Genomic DNA, 20,760 nt, shown 5'->3' on the forward strand with positions numbered 1-20,760 from the left:
CCCCCCCCCCCCGAGGGAGTAGGACTGAGGTGAGGAGGGGAGGGGAGAGCAACAGGAGAGGGCTGTAACCCCTCACAGAGTGTTCCCCTAAGGCTGCGAGGACGCTTGCTAGGGGCACAGGAGGTCAGAGGGAAAGGCTGGTCGTCTGGGTCTCCTGCCCGTCACCACGGCCCAGTGGCCACAGTCTGTCCTACCTGGGCTCCCCCGCTGAGCCGCACCCGGGCGTTTCTCCCGCTGCCTCAGGGCCTCCAGGCCCCCCAGGTCGGGCGGGTGGCAGTGGCCACGCATCACGGTCACCCGCTGGCCCTGCGTGATGGCCCGGCTGCGGCAGCCCATGCGGGCCTGGTCCCGGCACGTCCAGTACACCTTCTCCCCGGCCGCCTTCTCCCTCCTGTAGAGGAAGGACTCGTACACCAGGAAGCTGCCCCCCAGAGGGGTCCTCAGGAACTCAGGGCCTCCTGGGGAGAAAGGGAGAGGTGGGTGGGGGAGGGAATTGGGAATTCAGGGTCTTGGGGTCCCCTCCTACCTCCCTGGACCTGAGGAAGCAAGACTTGAGGGGGCCCAGCTCTGGGTCAGCACTGTGAAGGACTCACCGGGGTCCTCGTCCTGGTCCTCAGTGCGGTATCCCTGCAGGGCCTGGGGCTGGGCCGGAAGGACTTTTGTGCGCTTCCTAGGCCGGGCTCTGGTGAGAGTCAGAGTCCCCGGCCCCCTGCGGTAGAGCAGGCCGTCCACGCCTTGGAGCAGCTTATCCACTTGGCCCCCAGGCCCACCAGGCCTGGCCTGCAGTGTTTCCATGGCTTTCTCTTGCTGCCGCCGGGCTTCCAGGCCCTCCACATCAGGCGGGTGGCAGTGGCCTCGCATCACGGTCACCCGCTGGCCCTGGGTGATGGCCCGGCTGCGGCAGCTGTGCAGTGCATGGTCCCGGCACGTCCAGTAGACCTTGTCCCCCACGGCCTTCTCCCGCTTGTAGAGGAAGGACTGGTGCACCAGGAAGCTGCCCCCATAGCACGTCCTCAGGAATTCCAGGGGCCGGGGGTCTCCTGGAGGAGGAACCCGGGGCAGTCATGGCAGGCTGAGGAGAGGAGGCTGGGGAGGCGTGGGGGGGCCAAGGGCTTTTCCCCTTTATGTGGACACTGGCTGTGGCTTCCCCCGAGCTGGGCGTGTGTGGGCCCTGCATGCATTCCCACCGAGCCCCCACCCAGTGCACCAGGGAGAAGGTGCAGTTCCTCTCCTGGAGGTCAGTGGGGAGGCCACGGCTCACGGTGGTTACACGTCACATCCAAGGTCGCACACCCGGGAAGGACAGAGCTGGCTTTGACATCCTAGCCTATGTGTTCAGTCACTCCTGGCCATACTCTTTTTAGGGTTTGTTTGAAACTTTTATTTAATTTTTGAATAGCACATGCACACACCATAAAATTCAAATGGTGGCAAAAGATGGAAAGTAAAAAACAAGTGTTCCCCCCCCCACACCTAGTACCCAGCATAGCAACTGCCCTAAATCCTTAAACCCTCGAATCTGGGTCAGAAGGGAGCCAACCCTTGGGACCAAGCCCACCTCCCACTTGCTGGTAATAAAAGCCACCAAGAAGACCCCAGCTACTGGGCACTCAGCGCCACCACACGTGGGACTGGTGCTGGGTGCTTCCCGCACATCGAGCATCTAATCTCCCTGGCACCTGAGCGATCACCCATCCCCGACAAAGTTCCCAAAACCCCAGAGTTTCAGCACCTGTACTGAAACCAGGTGGGGCTGTGATTTGAACCTGGTCCAAAGCTCTCCCCTAGGCCGACTTCCCCTAACCTCATGGGCTACCAGGACCACCTGGCCCTGTTAAAACTCGGGTTTCTGGGCCTCACACCAGACCCTGCTGCATCAGAAAGTTCCAGAAGGACTTGAGCCCCCTGGTTCTAGAGCACTAGTTCTATCCCCCGGGCTTGATGATTTCTGGGACAGGTTTCTATCTTTTAGCCATGTTGACTTGGAGCGCATTACAAACCATATGGGACCCCATGTTTCCATCTGGGCACAGGTAAGGACCCATGGGTTCCCACTTGCCCCAGAGTGGAGCCCAGGTCCAGGGCACTCACCGATCCCCAGTGTCGGGCGTTTCTTGGGGGGCAAGCTCAGCAGTGACAGGGCTCGCAGCCCCTCATCCTCCTCTGCGGCCGGCTTGCTCAGCACCAACCCAGGGGTGGGCTCTGGCTCCTCAGGGCACAGCCATGGGCCCACCCCTTCCAGCGGCTCTTCCACTCGGCCCCGAGGGCCCTCCGGAACCCCGAAGCCTTCAGGCAGGGCTGGGCCGGGCAGCTTCTGTCTCCGGCGCCGCGCCTCCAGACCCTCCTCGTCGGGCGGGTGGCAGTGGCCCCGCATCACCGTGGCCCGTGGGCCTCGGGTGATGGCCCGGCCCCGGCAGCCCAGCTCACAGTGCTCACGGCACTTCCAGTAGACCTTGTCGCCCACTGCCTTCTCCTGCTTGTACAGGAAGCACTCGAGCACCAGGAGGCGGCCCCCAAATGGGGTCCTCAGGAACTCCAGGGGCTTGGGGGCTGCTGAGGACAAGAGAGGGCTGGGTCAGCTGGAACAGAGCAAGGCTGGAGGCCAAGGGCGTGGATGAGAGCAATGGGGGACGCACAGGGATGACATCCTGAGATCATCACACCAGCCTGAGACAGAGTCCTGATTAGAGACAAGGATACTTAGCTCCGAGCAGAGATGGGACCCCAAGGCCACCCCCTAGAAAGGGGGTGCACAGGGCCTATGTCTGAGCATGCAGGGCCACAAAGGGGGCTGGGCCAGGAGCAGTAGGCCTGGAACTCACCTGTATCTGGCTTGCTGCATGTCTGCTCAGGGGCCTGGGGGGTTGGCTGGACTGCCCCCACTTGCTCCTCCACTGGCAGGATCTGGGGGGTCCTGGCCAGTGCGTCAGGACCAGACATCTCCAGGGACATGCCACAGTGCCCTCCTTTGGGCTGGGAGTCCACCCCATCCACGTTCTCCGTGGAGGCCGTCAGCAGGACCAGTTTGGAGAACTCTTTGGGCTTTGTGGGGACTGCAAGAATGACATCTGTGCCTGGCTCAGGGGACTCCGGGGATGGCTCCTGGCCAGCCTTCACACTCTCACCCTCCTGCTCGCTGGGCTCCGGCAGGGGCATTCTGGGACGATGGCCTGTCCCCCAGGCCACACTCAGGCCCCAGCAGATGGAGTTCTCTTCCTCCTCCTCCTCCCTGGTCGGGAACCTGGCAGTCCAGGGGCTCTGTCCTAAGGAAGGAGGCAAAACCCATCAGTGGAGGCCCCCTTGGACCTGGGGCTCAGAAAATGGACGTGGGGTGGAGGTGGAGGCAGAGGGGGCTGAAAGGCTGGGGAGGGTCCCGCATGGAGCTGGGGAACCCCGGGTCGGTGCTTCCACTCGGTTGCATCCTCTCAGGCAGCTGGGGTCTGTCACCTCCCCTCCCCAAACGCCACTTTCCTGTCTGTAAAATGTGCCACACGCAGGGCTCTCTGGGGGCTGTTGAGGTGCAGGCAGTGAGGCACTGAGAACTGTGAGCTTCTACAAAGAGAGGCCCGTAGGTGCTGAGCACGGTGGGATGTGTCTTCACGGGGTTTCCCATTTAACTTGGCCCCGTGTTATGAAAGTCGATCATTCTTATTGACCCAGTGTACAGATGAGGACACTGAGGCACGCCAGGATGGCCAACATGGCCATGAAGTGCAGAGCTGGGAGTCTGGTCGAGGGGGATCCAGAGCCCGCCCCACACAGTACCTGGTGTGCCTCATCCAGGATGACGGTAACTGGCCTTCCTGAGCACCAAGCCTCAGGGACCAGCACTTGGCACATGGGCTCATGTCACAGACCCTCCCAGAATGCCCGGTGGCCTTCCTCCTGACACTTTGTCACAGGGAGACCGAGCCGGGCACCGGCCGGCACTCTGCAGACCACAAAGGGGACGCCTGGCTCTGGGAGGCAGGACTCTCTGGACTCACAACTAGATCCATCTCCCATCCCAAGCCGGAGGCTCTGGACCACGCAGCACTCAGGAAATGCTGGGGTCCCAGGAAGGCAGTGACCTTGTGCCTGAAGTGGGGCTGGCGCTGCCTCAGCCGGGAGGGGACGGGGCTGTAGAGGTGTCCGGAAAAGCCACAGTCACTTCGGGCTCCCTGGCTTCTGGCCTGGAGAAGCAGAAAGGATGTATTATGGGGGCAGAGCTAGCCTGGAGACAGGGCCCTGGGTATCAGTGTGGGGTAAACATTTTGCTTTCTTGAGGGACTGGGTGGTGGGTGAATAGGCTGGGTCTCCCCCACCTCTCCTTAAGAGCCCAGAAGCAAGACCACAGCCTCCCTGCACATTTCAGCTTCCCATTTGTGAGCTGTCACCCTCGTTTCCAAGTTCTGCCATTCCAATGCATTCCTGCTCTGAAGTTCCCTGGTTTGGGGCCCAGATTCAGCTCCCCAAAGCCTGGGCAGCCTAATGGCAGGGCCCCAGTGTCCCCACTAAGACAGAGCCAAGGCTGAAGACTCAGAGCGGCGCCTCATCCCCGCCCCACCCCGCAGTATACGCCTGCCCATCCCAGGGCAGCAGGGAAGCCCATCGCGGGGGGGGTTGGGATGGGGGGTGGTGGCGAGGAAATCTTCCAGGTAACGGGCCACCTGATTGAGAGTTCCGGCTGGCCTGCCCTCCCGCGTCATGCCCCTGGACGAGCCAACCCTCGCTCCTCCCATGCGGCCCTTCTCTGCCCTGCCCATCCCGCCCTACACCGCGACGTGGCGGGGCAGGGACACGCGTGCCCCTGGGGACCAGCCGCAGTGAGACCCAGTGCGTGCCTCGGGGAGGAGCTGTCTGGGCGGAAAAGGGAGCCGGTGGGAGGCCCCGCCCCTGGGCCACCCCGCCCCCCTCGCCGATTGGCTCCGGCGCCCATCCCTCAGCCGGCAGCCCGCCCCCGGTTGCAGCCCTCGGTCCCCGCGCTCCGGGTCCCCGCGCGGCTGGCGCGCTCCTGCCGTCCCATCGGCCTCCAGCCTGCGGGGCCAAGGGCGCTGGGGGGGCGGGGACGCCTCAGACAACTCGGGCCAGCCGAAGCGCTGCAGTCACTGTCCACACAGCACGCACACTCCTACAGGCCCGGGCCTGGGTCCTCGCCACGCGCGGGGCAAGAGGGGACTCTGTGGGGACCCCGACACGCCATCGGCCTTAGCCTGAAACCATCAGATGCCGAAGCCTGGCCTCCTCCGAACTAGAGGGCGTTGGCATGACTAAGAGCCCCCACATTCCACGGGAACTGGACCCGGAGTCATGGGTACCCCGAGTCAGGAGACGGTGCGGTCCCCTCAACTACAAGTTCTGCTTAAAAGGCTTCCAAGATGCACGCACCTCAATGGATACAGAAGTTCCAGCGCAACAAAAGGCGAACTATGGCCTAGCCACTCCCCCCCGCCCCCTCCCCCAGCCCCGTCTGCGGAAAAGCATGGGTCTGGCGATTACCTAGAATTTGGATTGGATTAACGGTTACCATTCTCAACCATTACGGGACCTTGTAATGTAGACTGTCTAATGACCACAAATCCTCCCATAAAGTATGCAGGCCCCCTTGCAATGTGGTCTTGAATCTGGACTGGCTCCAGCCCAGACGGGTGCCTTGCTGTGTGACTTGCTGAGTGTGGCAGCAGCATGCTGTGGGGGTTGGCAGTCCTCACCCTCAGGAGACACGGCCCTGGGCCTGCCAGGTTAGGAAGCTGTGTGGGAGGCCACACGTGGGCACGGAGGCACTGCCAGGCATGGAGGAAAACCATGCAGACCCCCCAGCTGCGTGTAGCCACATGAAGGGGCCACAGGACACCAAGCCAGCTGGTGCAATCCTGCATGGTGGCCACACGAACGGCCACCCACCTTATGGAACACCAATCAATAACAAACTGTTATTTTAAGCCAGTGAAGTCAGGGTCTTTTCTTACTCAGCAGTAACTCATACTCTTTTTTTTTTTTTTTTTTTTTAAGATTTTATTTATTTATATGAGAGAGAGAGAATGAGAGAGAGCACATGAGAGGGGTTAGGGTCAGAGGGAGAAGCAGACTCCCTGCCGAGCAGGGAGCCCGATGCAGGCCTCGATCCAGGGACTCCAGGATCATGACCTGAGCCGAAGGCAGTCGCTTAACCAACTGAGCCACCCAGGCGCCCAGTAACTCATACTCTTGGCAAGTGACTCAACCTGGTGGGTTTGGCCTTTTTTCTTTTTTCTTTTTTTTTTTAAGATTTTTATTTATTTATTTTACAGAGACACAGGAGAGCGGGAACAGAAGCAGGGGGAGTGGGAGAGGGAGAAGCAGGCTTCCTGCTGAGCAGAGGGGCTTGATCCCAGGACCCTGGGATCATGACCTGAGCTGAAGGCAGAAGCTTAATTACCTACTGAGCCACCCAGGCGCCCCAAGGGTTTTGGCTTTTTGATGGATGGAACAATAAAGGTTGTGAGATACACATCAAAGTGCATTTGAACTTCAGGTGCCATGCTACATAAATGTTAAATCCCTCAGTTGATCATGTTTAAAGGGCTGGTAATTCAGTGAGAAAAACAAAAATATTAAGTATAAAGGATAGCAATGAGAATTAAGTACTTAAAAAGTCCATAACGGGGGCTCCTGGGTGGCTCAGTTGGTTAAGTGTCTGGTCATGAGCCCGGAGTCCTGGGATGGAGTTCCATATTGGTCTCCCTGCTCAGCCAGGAGCCTGCTTCTCCCTCTACCTCTGCCGCTCCCCGTGCTTGTGCTCTCTCACGCACTCTCTCTCTCAAATAAATAAAATCTTAAAAAAGTAAAAAGTCCATAATGCAAAATAAACCAGTCACAAAAAAACTAATGCTGAACGATTCCACTTATGTGATGTCCCTACACTTGTCAAATTCATAGAGGCAGAGTCGGCGGCGTTGCGGGGCTGATGGGGGGTGTGTGGAATGGGGGACTGTTGTTTAGTAGGTATGGTTTCAGTTTGGGATGACGATGATGTTCTGACAGTGGATGGTGGCGATGGTGGCATGCCAGTGTGAGGGTCCTTAATGCCACCAAGCTGTGCACTTAGAATGATTCAAGTTGTAAATTTTTGTGATATATATTTTACCACACACACACAAATCTGTAACAACCTACATGTAGTAACGTTCTTTTTACCTAACATCGTTGGTGAATGAAGTTCTTCAAAAAAGGCAGACTTCAAACTAGCTAAAGTTATCTCTCCATGATGTGGACTTTTACCATTTTATGTTTCACAGTTTACCCCCTGAGGATGGATCTCTTCATAAGCTCTTCTCACTCTTCACTATCTGGATGTAGGGGGCATACATATTTTATCCTGATTTGGAAATAAACATGTCTCCACCCAGTTCCCTTGGTACAGCTCCCCTCCTCCCTTGGGGCCTTTTCACCACCCTTTGAGTCCTGCTCTCTCTGGTCACCAGAGCTCTCTGCCTCTGCAGTTCTTTGCACTGGGACCACCAAGGTTTTTCAGTCTCCTGTGTCCAAAAACAAGACCTAACAAAAGCCCCTCCTTCCCTCAACAGTTCAACTTTGCAAGAACAGCCCACACTCCTTCCTTCTCAGCCCAGCTGTCTGCAGGCTGCCCGCCAGCTCTGCGGACACCAACCACTCTCTCGTTTGGCCACCATGCAGGGTTGGCACCAGCTGGGTCCATCCATACACCGCGTTCTCCCTTGGAACCACCTGCACTGGCCTATGTGTGGTCCATCCATACAATGGAATACTATTTGGCCATAACCAGGAATCACATTCTGGCACGTGCTGGATGAGAACATCATGCTCAGTGAAAGAAGCCAGGCACAGGGGCCCCTGGGTGCCTCAGTTGGTTAAGCGTCTGCCTTCGGCTCAGGTGGTAATCTCCAGGTCCTGGGATCAAGCCGCACATCGGGCTCCTGGCTCAGTGGGGAGTGTGCTTCTCCCTCTCTCTCTCTTCCTCTCCACCCTTCTTGTGCTCTCTCTCTCGCAAATGAATAAATAAAATATTTAAAAAAAAAAAAAGAAGCCAGACACAAAAAATAGCACACTGTATGACTCCATTTATAAAACATGTTCAGAACGGGCAAATCCACTGACATGGAAAGCAGATGAGTGATTGTATAGGACTGGGGGAGAGGAAGGGGAAATTTGGAAGTGATGCTAAGGGGTGTGGGGTTTCTTTTTTGGGGGGTAATGAAAATGTAAAATTGACTGTGGAGATGGTTGTTCGACTCTGAATACACGGAAAACACTGAGTTATACACTTTTGATAGGGGAGTTGTGTGTATGTAAATCATATCTCAATAAAACTGTTTTTTAAAAAATCCTTATAGGGACTCAGGTCCCCAGGGTCACTTGGATGAAAACTGGTTTTCTTTTTCTTTTTTTTTTTTAAGATTTTTTTATTTTTTTTAAGTCATCTCTACACCCAACGCGGGGCTTAAACTTACAACCCTGAGATCAAGAGTCGCACACTGCACTGACTGAGCCCACCAGGCGCCCCAAAAACCAGTTTTCTACACCAAAGCAGACCTTTCACTACTGGACTTAGTTTCCTCATCGAAGAAGAGGGGTGGCATGGATTACATATTAAGATATTGTGTAAGTTGCTAATATTATATTGTAAAAACTATATAAAAATATGTTTAAACTGTTAAGAACCTAATTCCTAGGGCGCCTGGGTGGCTCAGTTGGTTAAGCGACTGCCTTTGGCTCAGGTCATGATCCTGGAGTCCCTGGATCGAGTCCCGCATCGGGCTCCCTGCTCGGCAGGGAGCCTGCTTCTCCCTATGACCCTCACCCCTCTCATGTGCTCTCTCTCTCTCTCATTCTCTCTGTCTCAAATAAATAAATAAAATCTTAAAAAAAAAAAAAAAAAGAGAAGACTTACTATTAAAAAAAAAAAAAAAAAAAAAAAAAAAGAACCTAATTCCTAGTAAACGGCCCATAATCCTGCCACCCAGATGCACCGCTCTCTCCATTCTTGGATTAGAGCTCTTGACTGACACTTTGTTTCCTGTGGCACACATCGCATTCAACATGTTGTTTGCTATTTCAGCCCCCTTTACAGTGGGAGGCCCTCACCTGCAGACCAGATGGAGCCCTTGCAAAGGACCAAATCATTATGTAACGTAGACCCAGAACAGGCAGGAACGCATACCTAAATCCTTGGCAGCAATGCTCCCGAAGGCCACAAGATAGCGGTGTTGCTCCTTAGGATGAACGCACTGCATCCTTGGTAAAAAAATTAACTGCCTGACACAAACGTTTCCAAAACAAGAATGTGAGAGTTCTTCCATGTAGCAAAAATAACTGAAGACTTCCAAAAATGTTTGTATTTACAAAACCTAACAGCAGATGCAGTTAGCAAAGTCTGCAAATACTATCTTTTCTAAGCTAAGGTTTTCCCAAAAAAACCCCACCCAAATCCAAGTATGGCTCAGACCCGGCGGGGCCTCTGGCCCTCAGCTCACGCACCTCTCCAGCCTCCGGAGGGCTCTGCTCACAGTCGTCGGTTATGGACTGATTTTATTTTATGTATTCATGGCCTAAAAAAACCCCAAAAAACAAAAAAAAACAAAAACAAAAACGGGGCGCCTGGGTGGTTCAGTGGGTTAAGCATTGGCCTTCGGCTCAGGTCATGATCCCGGGGTCCTGGCATCAGGCCCCGGCATTGGGCCCCGTGTTGTGTCGGGCTCCTTGCTCAGCAGGGAGTCTGCTTCTCCCTCTCCTCCCACTTGTGCTCGCTCGCTCTCCCAAATAAATAAAAAAAAAACCTTAAATACCTAGGAAGAAATATCTCAAAATGTTAAAAGTAGTAAGAACAGTGATTTATCTTCTCCTTCCATTTCTTTTGTTTTCTTGAAATCGTGGACAATGTGCATAAACTCTTTGTACCATGGGGAAAGGGAGACGCTGTAAAGACAAGCTGCATCTCCTCGCTTGGTCATTTGTCCTTTAACTCCATAACTCTCCTTGACAAGTCACACGAGAAATTAAAGGGTAATATAAGCGACAGAACAGATAAATGAACAAAAATTGAGGCTATTAAAAATCCCAGTTGTGGGACCTGCATAGCCTCAGACATTCCCTCCAAGATATTTATTAACTACAAAAGGAAAGACAGTAACTTGGCGGTGGGGAAATCCCACGGACACACCCCTACGTGATCGAGGTCAACTTCACCGGTCATAAGACACATCAACACCACGACGTCCTTGATGCGATGCACCAAGGACACCCCACCGTCTCTGTGACACTCCTGCCCCAGGTGCACACCCCCACTTTAATCAGACAAGACACATCGAAGGACAGTCCACGAAACAATGACCAGGAGACTTCAAAACTGCTGAGATCATCGAGGACAAGGGCAGGCTGAGGACCTGTCACAGACTGGGGGTGCTGAGGAGACACAACAACTAAATGCCACGTGGGATGGCGGGACGGAAAAAGGACACTGGGGACAAGCTGGGGAAACCAGAGTCAGGTCAACAGTGTAGGTGAAGAGAACTGTACCCACGGTGATCTCCTGGCTTTGATCTCCACGCAGCGTCTGGTAAGATGCTGACAATCGGGGAGACTGGGTGATGGGTATGTGGGAATTCTTCGTCCTATCTTTGCAATGTTTTTAAAGTCGAAAATTAACTCAAAATTAAAGGTTCTTGAAAACCCAAGTTTCAAACTTATAGACACAATGGGAGTTGACAGAGAAAATAAGTGATGGAGACCTCCTGAGTATAGGGTGAAAGAGAGAGGGAGAGGGAGACACCCTCCTGTCCAGAGCCTCGTCATCCGTCCTGGGACCTGGAACCTGGGACCTGGGACCTGAGCCAGGAACAAAATTCCTCCGGCATCAGCCAACACCTCCAGTCCATTGACCCAGCAACCTCCTTGCCAAGCGTCACCATCATCCCCGCTCAACTTCTGGGGCCTTGAGTGGTCCAGGACCGCACGGCTAGTGAGAGCCAAGACTCCAACCCAGGCCCAGCTGGTGCGGAGCTAACGGGGTGCCTCCCTGTGCCCTGGGCAGCTGCAGGAAGAGGTAAGAAGCGCCAGGTGCGGAGGAAGCTGATGCTCAGGGCTGCAGTCAGGCCTTCAGAGTAAGTCTTCAGCTGCACTGATGTGTCCCTACAAACCAGCTATTTTATGGTTTACCAGGGTGACTTCTGGCTGATCTGGCCAATGGGAGGCCCAGTGGGACACTGGCGGGTGGAGCAAGGAGGGTGTTCCAGAAGCCACCTGCCTGGCGTGGGTTCACCAGGGCTGTCTGCTGCAGCTTTGCAGGACCCCTGCCTGCCGCCCTAGAGCTTGGCCTGGTTGTGCTGGCAGCATTGAGCCCCTGCCACTCTTGGGCTCTCTCACCATTTCCTGTTTGGCCTCTCAGCTCCTCCACCACCAGGGATCGCAAGGAAACTCCCAGTTCAAATCTTAAAGTAGTTTCTGTTTTCCTGGCTGGATTCTGACCGACACAACCCTCGAGAGTCTAGAGGACTGTGATCATAATATGTAATATTTACCAAATACAACGATGTGCCTGGCACTACCCCCCAAGGGCTCTGCACGTACTATTCCAGTTTATCTTCCAAATAACCCCGTCAGTTAGAGTCCACTGTTCTTTCATGTCATAGAGGAGGAACCAAGGCTGAATCTGTGACCAAGAGCAGGCCGATAAAGACAGAGTCCGCATTCAAGACACCTGTGTCTGCCTTCAGGGCCTCACCTCTTAAAATCAGTAAAAATGGTTCTTTACACATTGAGGATTCTGACCATAGGTATCAATGGAGTGGGTTAAGACTGGTGGTTGTCAGTCAAGGTGATTTGCTTCCCAGGCAACACCTGACAATGTCCAGAGACATTTTTGGTTGTCAGCACGGGGAGGCAGGGCATGCTGCTAGCATCCAGCGGGGAGGGCCCAGGGATGCCACTCAGCATCCTACAGTGCCCAGGCTAGCTTCTCCAACACTCCCTAAAGAAGCATCTGGTCTAAAACGCCAACAGAGCCAAGGCTGAGAAACCCTACTTGAGATCAGTGTTTAAAAAAATGAAAAAGAATTTAAAAAATGAAATAGAATAGGAAGAGTGAATCCATATAATGCGGTTAAGTATATTTTTCATGCAAGTTTTATTATAATTAGTTGTTTGTGTCATTCTGGTCTTCATAAAAATTCCCCCAGGCCCTTGATAAAAATGCAAATGATTGGATTTCCATCTAAAATTCTGACAGAGGATCTGGAGAGGGATTCAAGAATCTGGATTTTTAGCAAGTACCCCACAAGGCTCTGGTGGACCATGGACTGTGCTTTGAGAAACACCTGAATAGATGCCCTTGAGGAATAGGTGGTCCGTCAGTAAGTGACGAGCCTAAGAAGGATTTGAAGGGGCTTTTTTTTGTGCCAGGCCCCACATTATTTTATATACATGATCTCATTTAATCTGTCACATTGTATGTGCTCCCTCATTAATGTGTTAAATAAAATCATTAGCATCTGTTTATTTTATGTCAGTAGGAGAGTCATGATTTCATCTTTTCTGAGATGATCCTGTAACAATTTATCGCGTTTCACACACCTTGGCCTATTCAGGGGCCCTCAAGAATACAGACAGGAATTTGCTCAAACTCCTAAGTAGTATAAGTGAAATCTGGTGGAGAGAGCTTCTGGAGCATGGCTTCCATACCTTGGGATAGCAAATACCAGACTTCTAAAAATCCCACCAGATATTCCTTATGAAGGCTTCCAGCAAAGCAAACTCAAGAAGGCCTTTACGGTGAATTAACGTGCTCGTACCTATGCAAACAATCAGGCCAAATCTAATGAGACCAGCCTTATTTTGCGATCAGAAGTATCTTTCATTGAGGTTATGAGACTGTAAAGGACCTTTGCGCCTCAATGGAAACTATGCAGTGTCTAGAACACATCCTTCCAGGTTACGGGATTCTAGCCTTTGAGCCATTTTGACAACTCTGTGTAGTGTAGATAACTGAGAGCAATGCAAAATTATTCTAGGCTGTGGGCAATAAACTCTCTCTCCATGTAAATAAGTACATGGAGATAATTCTTCCCCCTGAATAAAAAGCCAGTTTTGCCTCCATGTGCACATTTCAGTATCTGTAGTCTTCTAGAATCTTCTTTGGATTCTCTTGCAAACTGGTTGTTAGATCTTTCTGGTTCCTTGGTTAATGAGTTAAGTAAAAGCTTCCATACATGTTCATTCTACATCTGTATGAAACAGCTTTATTTCCTTTGTTTTGGTCTAAGGTTCTGCTTTTCTAATTGCCTAGGTCATTGGTCCTATAATCTCTGGCTCCAGTCAGCAATTTTTAAAATTACATGTGAAACATCAATCGGCACTGCATGAAATAAAACTGGGTATTATTTTATGAAATTTCCACTTGTTATACATGTGTCTATTTATTGTAGGTGGACTTAAATGTATTTTTTTTTACTTTGGATTGCTTTGAGGTCAATACTTGGGTCCTTGTGTTTGTTTTGTAATACTCAATTTTTACTCACTAAAGATTTATTGAGTGACTGAAGTATTTTTAAATCGGGCAGATTTAAATGGAAAGTTCGAAAGCCTCACGGTTCATGCTTCGTCACTCTCTTATCCCCTCCGCTCCCCTCCCCCAGAAATGAGGCACAGAGCAATTTTGGGCGCAATACTCAGCTGCCCACTCTGACATTGCTGTCATGCAGGTGGTCACAAAGGGCTCGGTGTCAGCCTAAGACCCAAGAGACACACAGTATTACAAACTGCCGGGTGCCTCTCAGGCAAGATCTAATCGGTAAGGTCCTCAAAGTCTGAGCCTCACTCAGCAGCTGATGGTGGGTCAACAGAATTACCTTCACGCACAGAGAGTGAGAACCGCCATCCCCATCCGCCAGTACCCGGGTCCTTACTGCCAGCTTGCTGGGTGCAACACTTGGGGCAAATTCCATCGATTCTCTAGACTGATTTTACCTGTGAAACAGGAAAAGTGGCAAGTGAGATACTGTATGTGAAATTCTTCTATAAACTGTAAATCATCACACAAGGACAAAGAGTTCTTTCTCGCGCCCAGGGGTCCTGATGTTTGAAAAAGCTCCTGGGTGACTCCAATTGCTGTCCCCCTCCCACACATGCTAATGAGCTATGAGGGGTAGAGGTGTGCACTGACTGACTCGTGAACTCTCCTATGAAATACGCATGCTTTGTGTGCATACGGGTATCATTCCTGGGCGGTGTTGAGGGTGGCAGTGGACCCCCCCCCCCCCAGTGATTAAGAATCACTGTTCTAAAGCAGGGCTTCTCAACCTCAGCACCATTGGTATTTTGGGGAAGGTGGGGCTGGATGTTCAACAGCATCCCTGGCCTCTGCCTGCTGGATGCAGCAGACCCCAGCCCAACGATCGATATTGCTGTATGTCCCCTGGGAACCCCTGCTCCTGAGCACCTGAGAGATGCACAGGGCACAGAGAGGAAGATTCTAGCTCCAGGTCCTCCCAGCCCCAAGTCCTTCAGTCACCAGATCAGAACCTGAGCTTTTTTTCTTTCCTTTTTTTTTTTTTTTTTTTAAGTAATCTCTATGCCCAACGTGGGGCTCAAACTCACAACCTGGAGATCAAGAGTGGCATGCTTTACCCACTGAGCCAGTCAGTGCCCCAGAATCTTAGCCTTTTTTTTTTTTTTTTTTTTTACTCCTTCCTTAACAGGCCTCATGTGTCCTCAAATCTCATTCTCTGTACACCTGGTCATACCACCTCCCATGGCCTTTCCACTGAATATCACTCCGGGGCTTTGATCCTCACCTACTCCTCAGCGGTCTTTCCATCCTGCATCCAGCCCGGCCAATTCTCCCTACGCAGTGCCAACCAGTTAATCTTCCTAAAGCTGAACTTTAATTATTTCTTTCTCTAGTAAAAATCGTCTCCCTCTCCGTTATAAACACTCCACACTCCAGCCCCAACCTCACACACTATCTCTTCTCCAAGTCTGACTAGGAGCTTTTGGAAGAGGAACAGGATAAACCTGATGGCATCAAACTAGAACATTCAAATCAAGTCCTCGAAGTGATTTTGGCCCTGAGAAGCAGAAATGTCAACATATTAAAAATATACCTTTTCTATGGAATTGAAGGTTACCCGTGATTATCTGATTATTGGAACTCAGCATCCCCCAAAGGCAAGACGTAAAGGTGGAGAAAGACGGATGTTTGTTAAAGCAAGGGTTTCAAACTGTGGTCAGAACCATTAGGTCCTGAAATCATTTCCATGGGTTAGCAACAGTCATTTGGAATGGAAAGAACAGAAGAGAACAGAATGGAATCAGAACAAAGGTAGAGTAGATCTGGCTGTTATCATGAGAGGTTAGGGTCATTTCTCCCTTTGAACTTCTCTTCCAGTAATCACATCTACCGGCACAAGTTATGCATGGAGAACGTATTTCTTGAGTCAAAAGTTTGAAAGTCACAACAGGCAATCTGCGTAATCAGAAGTGGAAGGAGGGATGTAATAGCAGCAAAAAGTGCAAGGTCACTGGGACCTACAGAGCCGCGCAGACGGGACGGGGTTGGGGTGGGTGCCAGCGCGGGTCAGCGCCGGTGCGGCGGACACGGGCGGGGGGTAGGAATGAACGGGGGGCTCCCTTGCTGGGGGTGTCAGGGCTCAGTCGGGGTCGGCTGTATTGGGGCGAAGGAGGAGCCAGGAGAAAGGAGACGAGTCTCGGGTGAAGGACAAGGAAAGGCCTGAGCGCCGGGACACGGAGCTGGGTGACACCACCCCCCCCCTTCCAGCCTCAGCAGCCCTCGGGACCCTCGGGGAGGCCTGGCCGGGGGCGCGGCCACGCCGTGGGACCCGGGACCCTCCCCGGCCCGCTGGGGCCCGTGCTCACCGGGCACCGGCCGGGCGGCGGCGGCAGCGGAGCCCTCCCTCTCCGGAGACCGAGCCGCGGCGGGTCCTTTGGCCTCGGCCGCCGCAGCCACAGGCGTCGACCTCGCGGCCCAGGCGCCTCCGGCCACCACAACCCTAGCACCCGCTCCCAGCCCCCACCTGCCCTCTCGGGAGCGAGCCCCGTGCCCGCGCGCCGCCCCACTAGCCGGGAGCGCGCGCCAACCCGCGGGGGAGCCGACCTCTTGGAACGCCCAAGCAGGCTCCCAGCGAGCATGCGCAGCAGGGCCGCGGGGCCCCATTCCTTAAGCAAACTCCGCTTCTCCGGCTCTTCTGTGAGCGGCGCCGAGCTGGCTGCCTGACCAATCGGCGCGGGGATATGGGGCAAGGGTTTGCGAAAGGGGCGGGGCAAGATCAGGATTGGGCGGGGGCGTCCGGGGGCGGGGCGTCGGCCGGACAGGCGGCAGGGACTGGGAATTCTGGGCGGGGGCTCTGAGACTAGGGAGTTGTACGGTTTAATTGACACCATCCCCGGGCTTCCCCCAGGATTTGACTCTGTGCTCGCTAAGCGGGAGCGTTTGTTTAAATATCGTATTAGACCTGTCACTTTCTTTAGCCAGCAGAAGGAAATTTCTTATACACCTTGTTAAAACCTTCAAATGACTCCACCCTAAAGCTGGGCCAATTTGAGATGCAAAACGCAGTGAAAAATGGTAATAACGGATAACTTTGAATAAAATAAGAACCCACGGGTTGATACTGATATAAATAAGTAGGGGCACCTGGGTGGCTCAGTTGGCTAAGCGCCTGACTCTTGGTTTTGGCTAGGGTCATGATCTCAGGGTCGTGAGATCCATCCCCTAATCCGGTGGGCTCTCTGCTGGGTGTGGAGTCAGCTTGAGATTCTCCCTCTCCCTCTCCCTATGTCCTTCCCCCCACCTCACCCCCTTACTCCCCCCACCCCCAACCCCACTTGCTTGCTCTTTTTCTAAAAAAAAAAAAAGTAAATGGGGAGAAGGGAAAGCTCTTTCTTACAGTAGAAGGTCAACTAAGAAATGCAGAAAGGGTGATCACCATTTGTCAGCCATCCTAATTAATAGCTGATTTGGGCAAAAATCATCAATGGCCACTAAAGTTGGAGGGTGAAAGCCTAACAAGGAAATGGTATTTACATAATCCCAAAGATACTTATTAATTACAAAGGGGGAAATACGAATTTTACAGTAGAGGAATGGTTCTCAAAGTGTAGTGGGGGGGGGGGTTCCTAGAGGTCCCTGTGGAATACTGCAAAGGCGACATGACATGATGTTGTACCAGGTTGATTGCCAAAGCACATATGAGAACTCTAGTATTTCTTTAGGCCTACATTAAGGAGATTTGCAAAAATAAAAAAATAGTGTACAATTCAGTGTTTTTTAGTATATTCCTAAAGATGTGCAAACATCACCACAATCAGGTTTAGAACATTTTTTTTTTAAGATTTTATTTATTTATTTGACAGAGAGAGACACAAGGGAACACAAGCAGGGGGAGTGGGAGAGGGAGAAGCAGGATTCCCACCGAGCAGGGAACCCGATGCGGGGCTCGATCCCAGGACCCTGGGATCATGACCTGAGCCGAAGGCAGACGCTTAACGACTGAGCCACTCAGGCGCCCCTAGAACATTTTCTTTACTCCAGAAAGAAACCTGTAGCCATCGTTGTGAAATCCCTCAGCCCCCAACCCTAGGCAACTATTCATCTTTCTGTCTGTATGGATGTGCCTATTTTGGACACTCATATAAATGGAATCATACAATATGTGGTGTTTTATGTCTGGCTTATTTCACTTAGCTTGGTGTTTTCTTTTTTTTAATTTCTTTTATTTTTTTAAGATTTTATTTATTTATTTGAGAGAGAGCGAGAGAGATCACAGAGGGAGTGGGAGAGGGAGAAGCAGACTTGCCGCTGAGCAGAGGGCCCCATGAGGGGCTCCATCCCAGGACCCTGAGGTCATGACCTCAGCTGAAAGCAGACGCTTAACCGACTGAGCCACCCAAGCGCCCCATGCCTGGAGTTTTCAAAGTTCATCCATGCTGCAGCCTGTGGAAGTATTTCGTTTTTGTAATGGCCAAATAATATTGCGTTGTATATATAGACTACGATTTGCATATCCGTTAATCTGTCGATAAGCATCTGGGTTGTTTCCAGGTTTTGGCTACTATGACTCATGCTGCTCTGAGCATTCATGTCCAGATTTCTGTGTGTACGTATGTTTTCAGTTCTTTGGGGTGTGCACCTAGGAGTGGAATTGCTCGGTCATATGGAAACCCTATGTTTAGCCATTTGAGGAACTGCTAAACTGTTCTCCACAGGGTCCTCACCATTTCACATTCCTATGAGCAGCTTATGAGGGTTTCGATTTCTCCACATCCTTGTCAACACTTGCTATTATCTGAGTATAGCCATGCTGGTAGATATGCAATGGTATCTCATTGTATTTTGGGTTTTTTAAAGATTTTATTTATTTATTTACTTGAGAGCGAGAACACAAGAAGGGGGAGGGGCAGAGGGAGAGGTAGACACTTAATTGACTGAGCCAACCAGGTGCCCCAAGCTTTTGCAATTTTTTTTTTAGCTTTTGCAATTTTTAAAAAAGATTTTATTTCATTTATTTGAGAGAGAGAGCACGAGCATGGAGAGGGGCAGAGGGAGAGAGAAAGAAGCAGGCTCCCTGCCAAGCAGGGAGCCCGATGCGGGGCTCAATCCCAGGACCCTGCAATCATAACCTGAGCCGAAGGCAGACCCTTAACGGACTGAGCCACTCAGGCGCCCAGCTTTTGCATATTTACTGTTAATTGCTTGTTTTACACTTTGCTCTTCTTATCGAAGTCTAGTTGACGAACAATGTTATATTAATGTCAGGTGTACAACATTGTGACTGGACAATTCTATAGACTAGGCGACAGCACACCACAATGAGCGTGGTCGGACCTGTCACTACACAAGGTTATTACAGTCTCACTGTATTCCCCAGGCTGCACTCTTCACCCCTGTGATTTCGCCAACACATTCTTTTTTTTTTTTTAAAGATTTCTATTTATTTATTGAGAGAGAATGATAGAGAGCATGAGAGGGAGGAGGGTCAGAGGGAGAAGCAGACTCCCTGCTGAGCAGGGAGCCCGATGTGGGACTCGATCCTGGGATTCCAGGATCATGACCTGAGCCGAAGGCAGTCGCTTAACCAACTGAGCCACCCAAGCGCCCATAGCCAACACATTCTCTTTTTTTTTTTTTTTTAAGATTTTTATTTATTTGACAGAGAGAGACATAGCGAGAGAGGGAACACAAGCAGGGGGAGTGGGAGAGGGAGAAGCAGGCTTCCCACCGAGCAGGGAGCCCGACACGGGGCTCCACCCCAGGACCCTGGGATCATGACCTGAGCTGAAGGCAGATGCTTAACGACTGAGCCACCCAGGCGCCCCTAGCCAACACAATCTAAAAGCACTACATTTTTACTCCCCCAGCACCCAAACTGAACAACAAAAACAATGGAACTTCATTTTTTGTTGTTGTTTCTTGTGTTTTTGGTGTCATATCTAAGAAATCACTGCCTAGGGTCACCTGGGTGGCTCAGTCAGTTGAGCATCTGCCTTTTGCTCAGGTCATGATCCCAGAGTCCTGGGATCGAGCCCCTTGTGGGGCTCCCTGCTCAGCGGGGAGCCTGCTTCTCCCTCTGCCTCTCCCCTCACTTGTGCTCTCTCTCTCTCTCAAATAAGTAAAATAAAATAATCACTGCCTAATCCAAGTTCACAAAGATTTACTCCGTATGTATTTTAAGAGTTTTATACTTTAACTCCTACATTTGAGTCTTAGATCCATTTTCAGTTATTTTTTGTATATGGGGTGAGGTAGGGCTCCAACTTCATTCTTTTGCACGTGGATATCTTTTCCACATAGTGGTCCCGCTACCATTTGTTGAGAATGAAACTATTATTCCCCCATTTAGTTGTTTTGGCTCCCTCGCTGAAAATCAGCTGGCCATAAATAAGAGGGTTTATTTCTGGACTCTCCATTTTATTTCATTGGTCTATGGCCCTTCTTATACCAGGACCACACTGTCTCGACTATTGCTCCTTTGTAGTAAGTTTTGAAATCAGAGAGTGTGAGTTCTCCAATCTTATTCTTTTTCAGGATGGTTTTGGCTGTTCTGGGTCCCTTCAGTTTCTAGGTGTCATCTTCTTTTCAGTCTTTTTTTTTTCTTTTAAGATTTTATTTATTCATTTAGAGAGAGAGTGAGAGCGGGAGGTGGGGCAGAGGGAGAGGGAGAGAATCTCATGCCGACTCTGCACTGAGTGAGGTGTAGGACATGGGCTTGATCTCACAACCCCCAAGATCACGACCTGAGTGGAAATCAAGAGGCTGGAGCTTAACAGACTGAGCCACCCAGGTGCCCCTCTTTTCAATCCTTTTGAGAACAAATCTCTATTTTAATTTTACATCATTGAGAAAACACTGCACAGCAATTATTTTTGTGGGTCTCTGGCTTTTCACTGAACTCTACATTATAAACATCCTGTATGTCATAGGCTTATTTTATATGATTAGCTACACAATTTAGTTCTTTTCTTGGTGGACACTGCAGTTCTAAATCCCGCTATTATAAATATTAACCCGTGGCTGGCTTCATTCCTAACATTTGGGAAATCTGGGTGAAGAGCATATAGGAATGCTTTTACACTTCTTGCAACTTTCCTACAGCTGTGAAACTATGCCAACATAAAACGGCAAAGAGGGGCGCCTGGGTAACTCAGTCGGTTAGGTGCTGACTCTTGATCTTGGCTCAGGTGGTGATCTCAGGATCCCATGAGACCTGGCACCTCCTCCCGCCCCCACGGTCCCTCCCTTGCCCTCCGGTCCAG

General features: G+C 51.5%; 1 protein-coding gene across 1 annotated transcript in view; it reads right to left on the bottom strand.

Annotated features, from left to right (window-relative positions):
* FLYWCH1 (FLYWCH-type zinc finger 1) overlaps positions 1 to 16,096 on the bottom strand; it is a 24,129-nt gene extending 8,033 nt beyond the window's left edge. Inside the window, exons 1-7 of the mRNA XM_032425501.1 lie at positions 15,865 to 16,096; positions 13,839 to 13,956; positions 4,071 to 4,172; positions 2,823 to 3,263; positions 2,092 to 2,553; positions 594 to 1,040; positions 110 to 458 (exon numbers count right to left, since the gene is read on the bottom strand). Coding sequence (XP_032281392.1) covers positions 110 to 458; positions 594 to 1,040; positions 2,092 to 2,553; positions 2,823 to 3,156 — 1,592 coding nt within the window. The 5' untranslated portion in view covers positions 3,157 to 3,263; positions 4,071 to 4,172; positions 13,839 to 13,956; positions 15,865 to 16,096. The remainder of the gene's footprint in view (positions 1 to 109; positions 459 to 593; positions 1,041 to 2,091; positions 2,554 to 2,822; positions 3,264 to 4,070; positions 4,173 to 13,838; positions 13,957 to 15,864) is intronic.
* Positions 16,097 to 20,760: the final 4,664 nt, after the last annotated feature.

Source organism: Phoca vitulina, unplaced genomic scaffold, assembly GCF_004348235.1.
Source record: "Phoca vitulina isolate PV1807 unplaced genomic scaffold, GSC_HSeal_1.0 scaffold33, whole genome shotgun sequence".
Taxonomy (NCBI): Eukaryota; Metazoa; Chordata; class Mammalia; order Carnivora; family Phocidae; genus Phoca; species Phoca vitulina.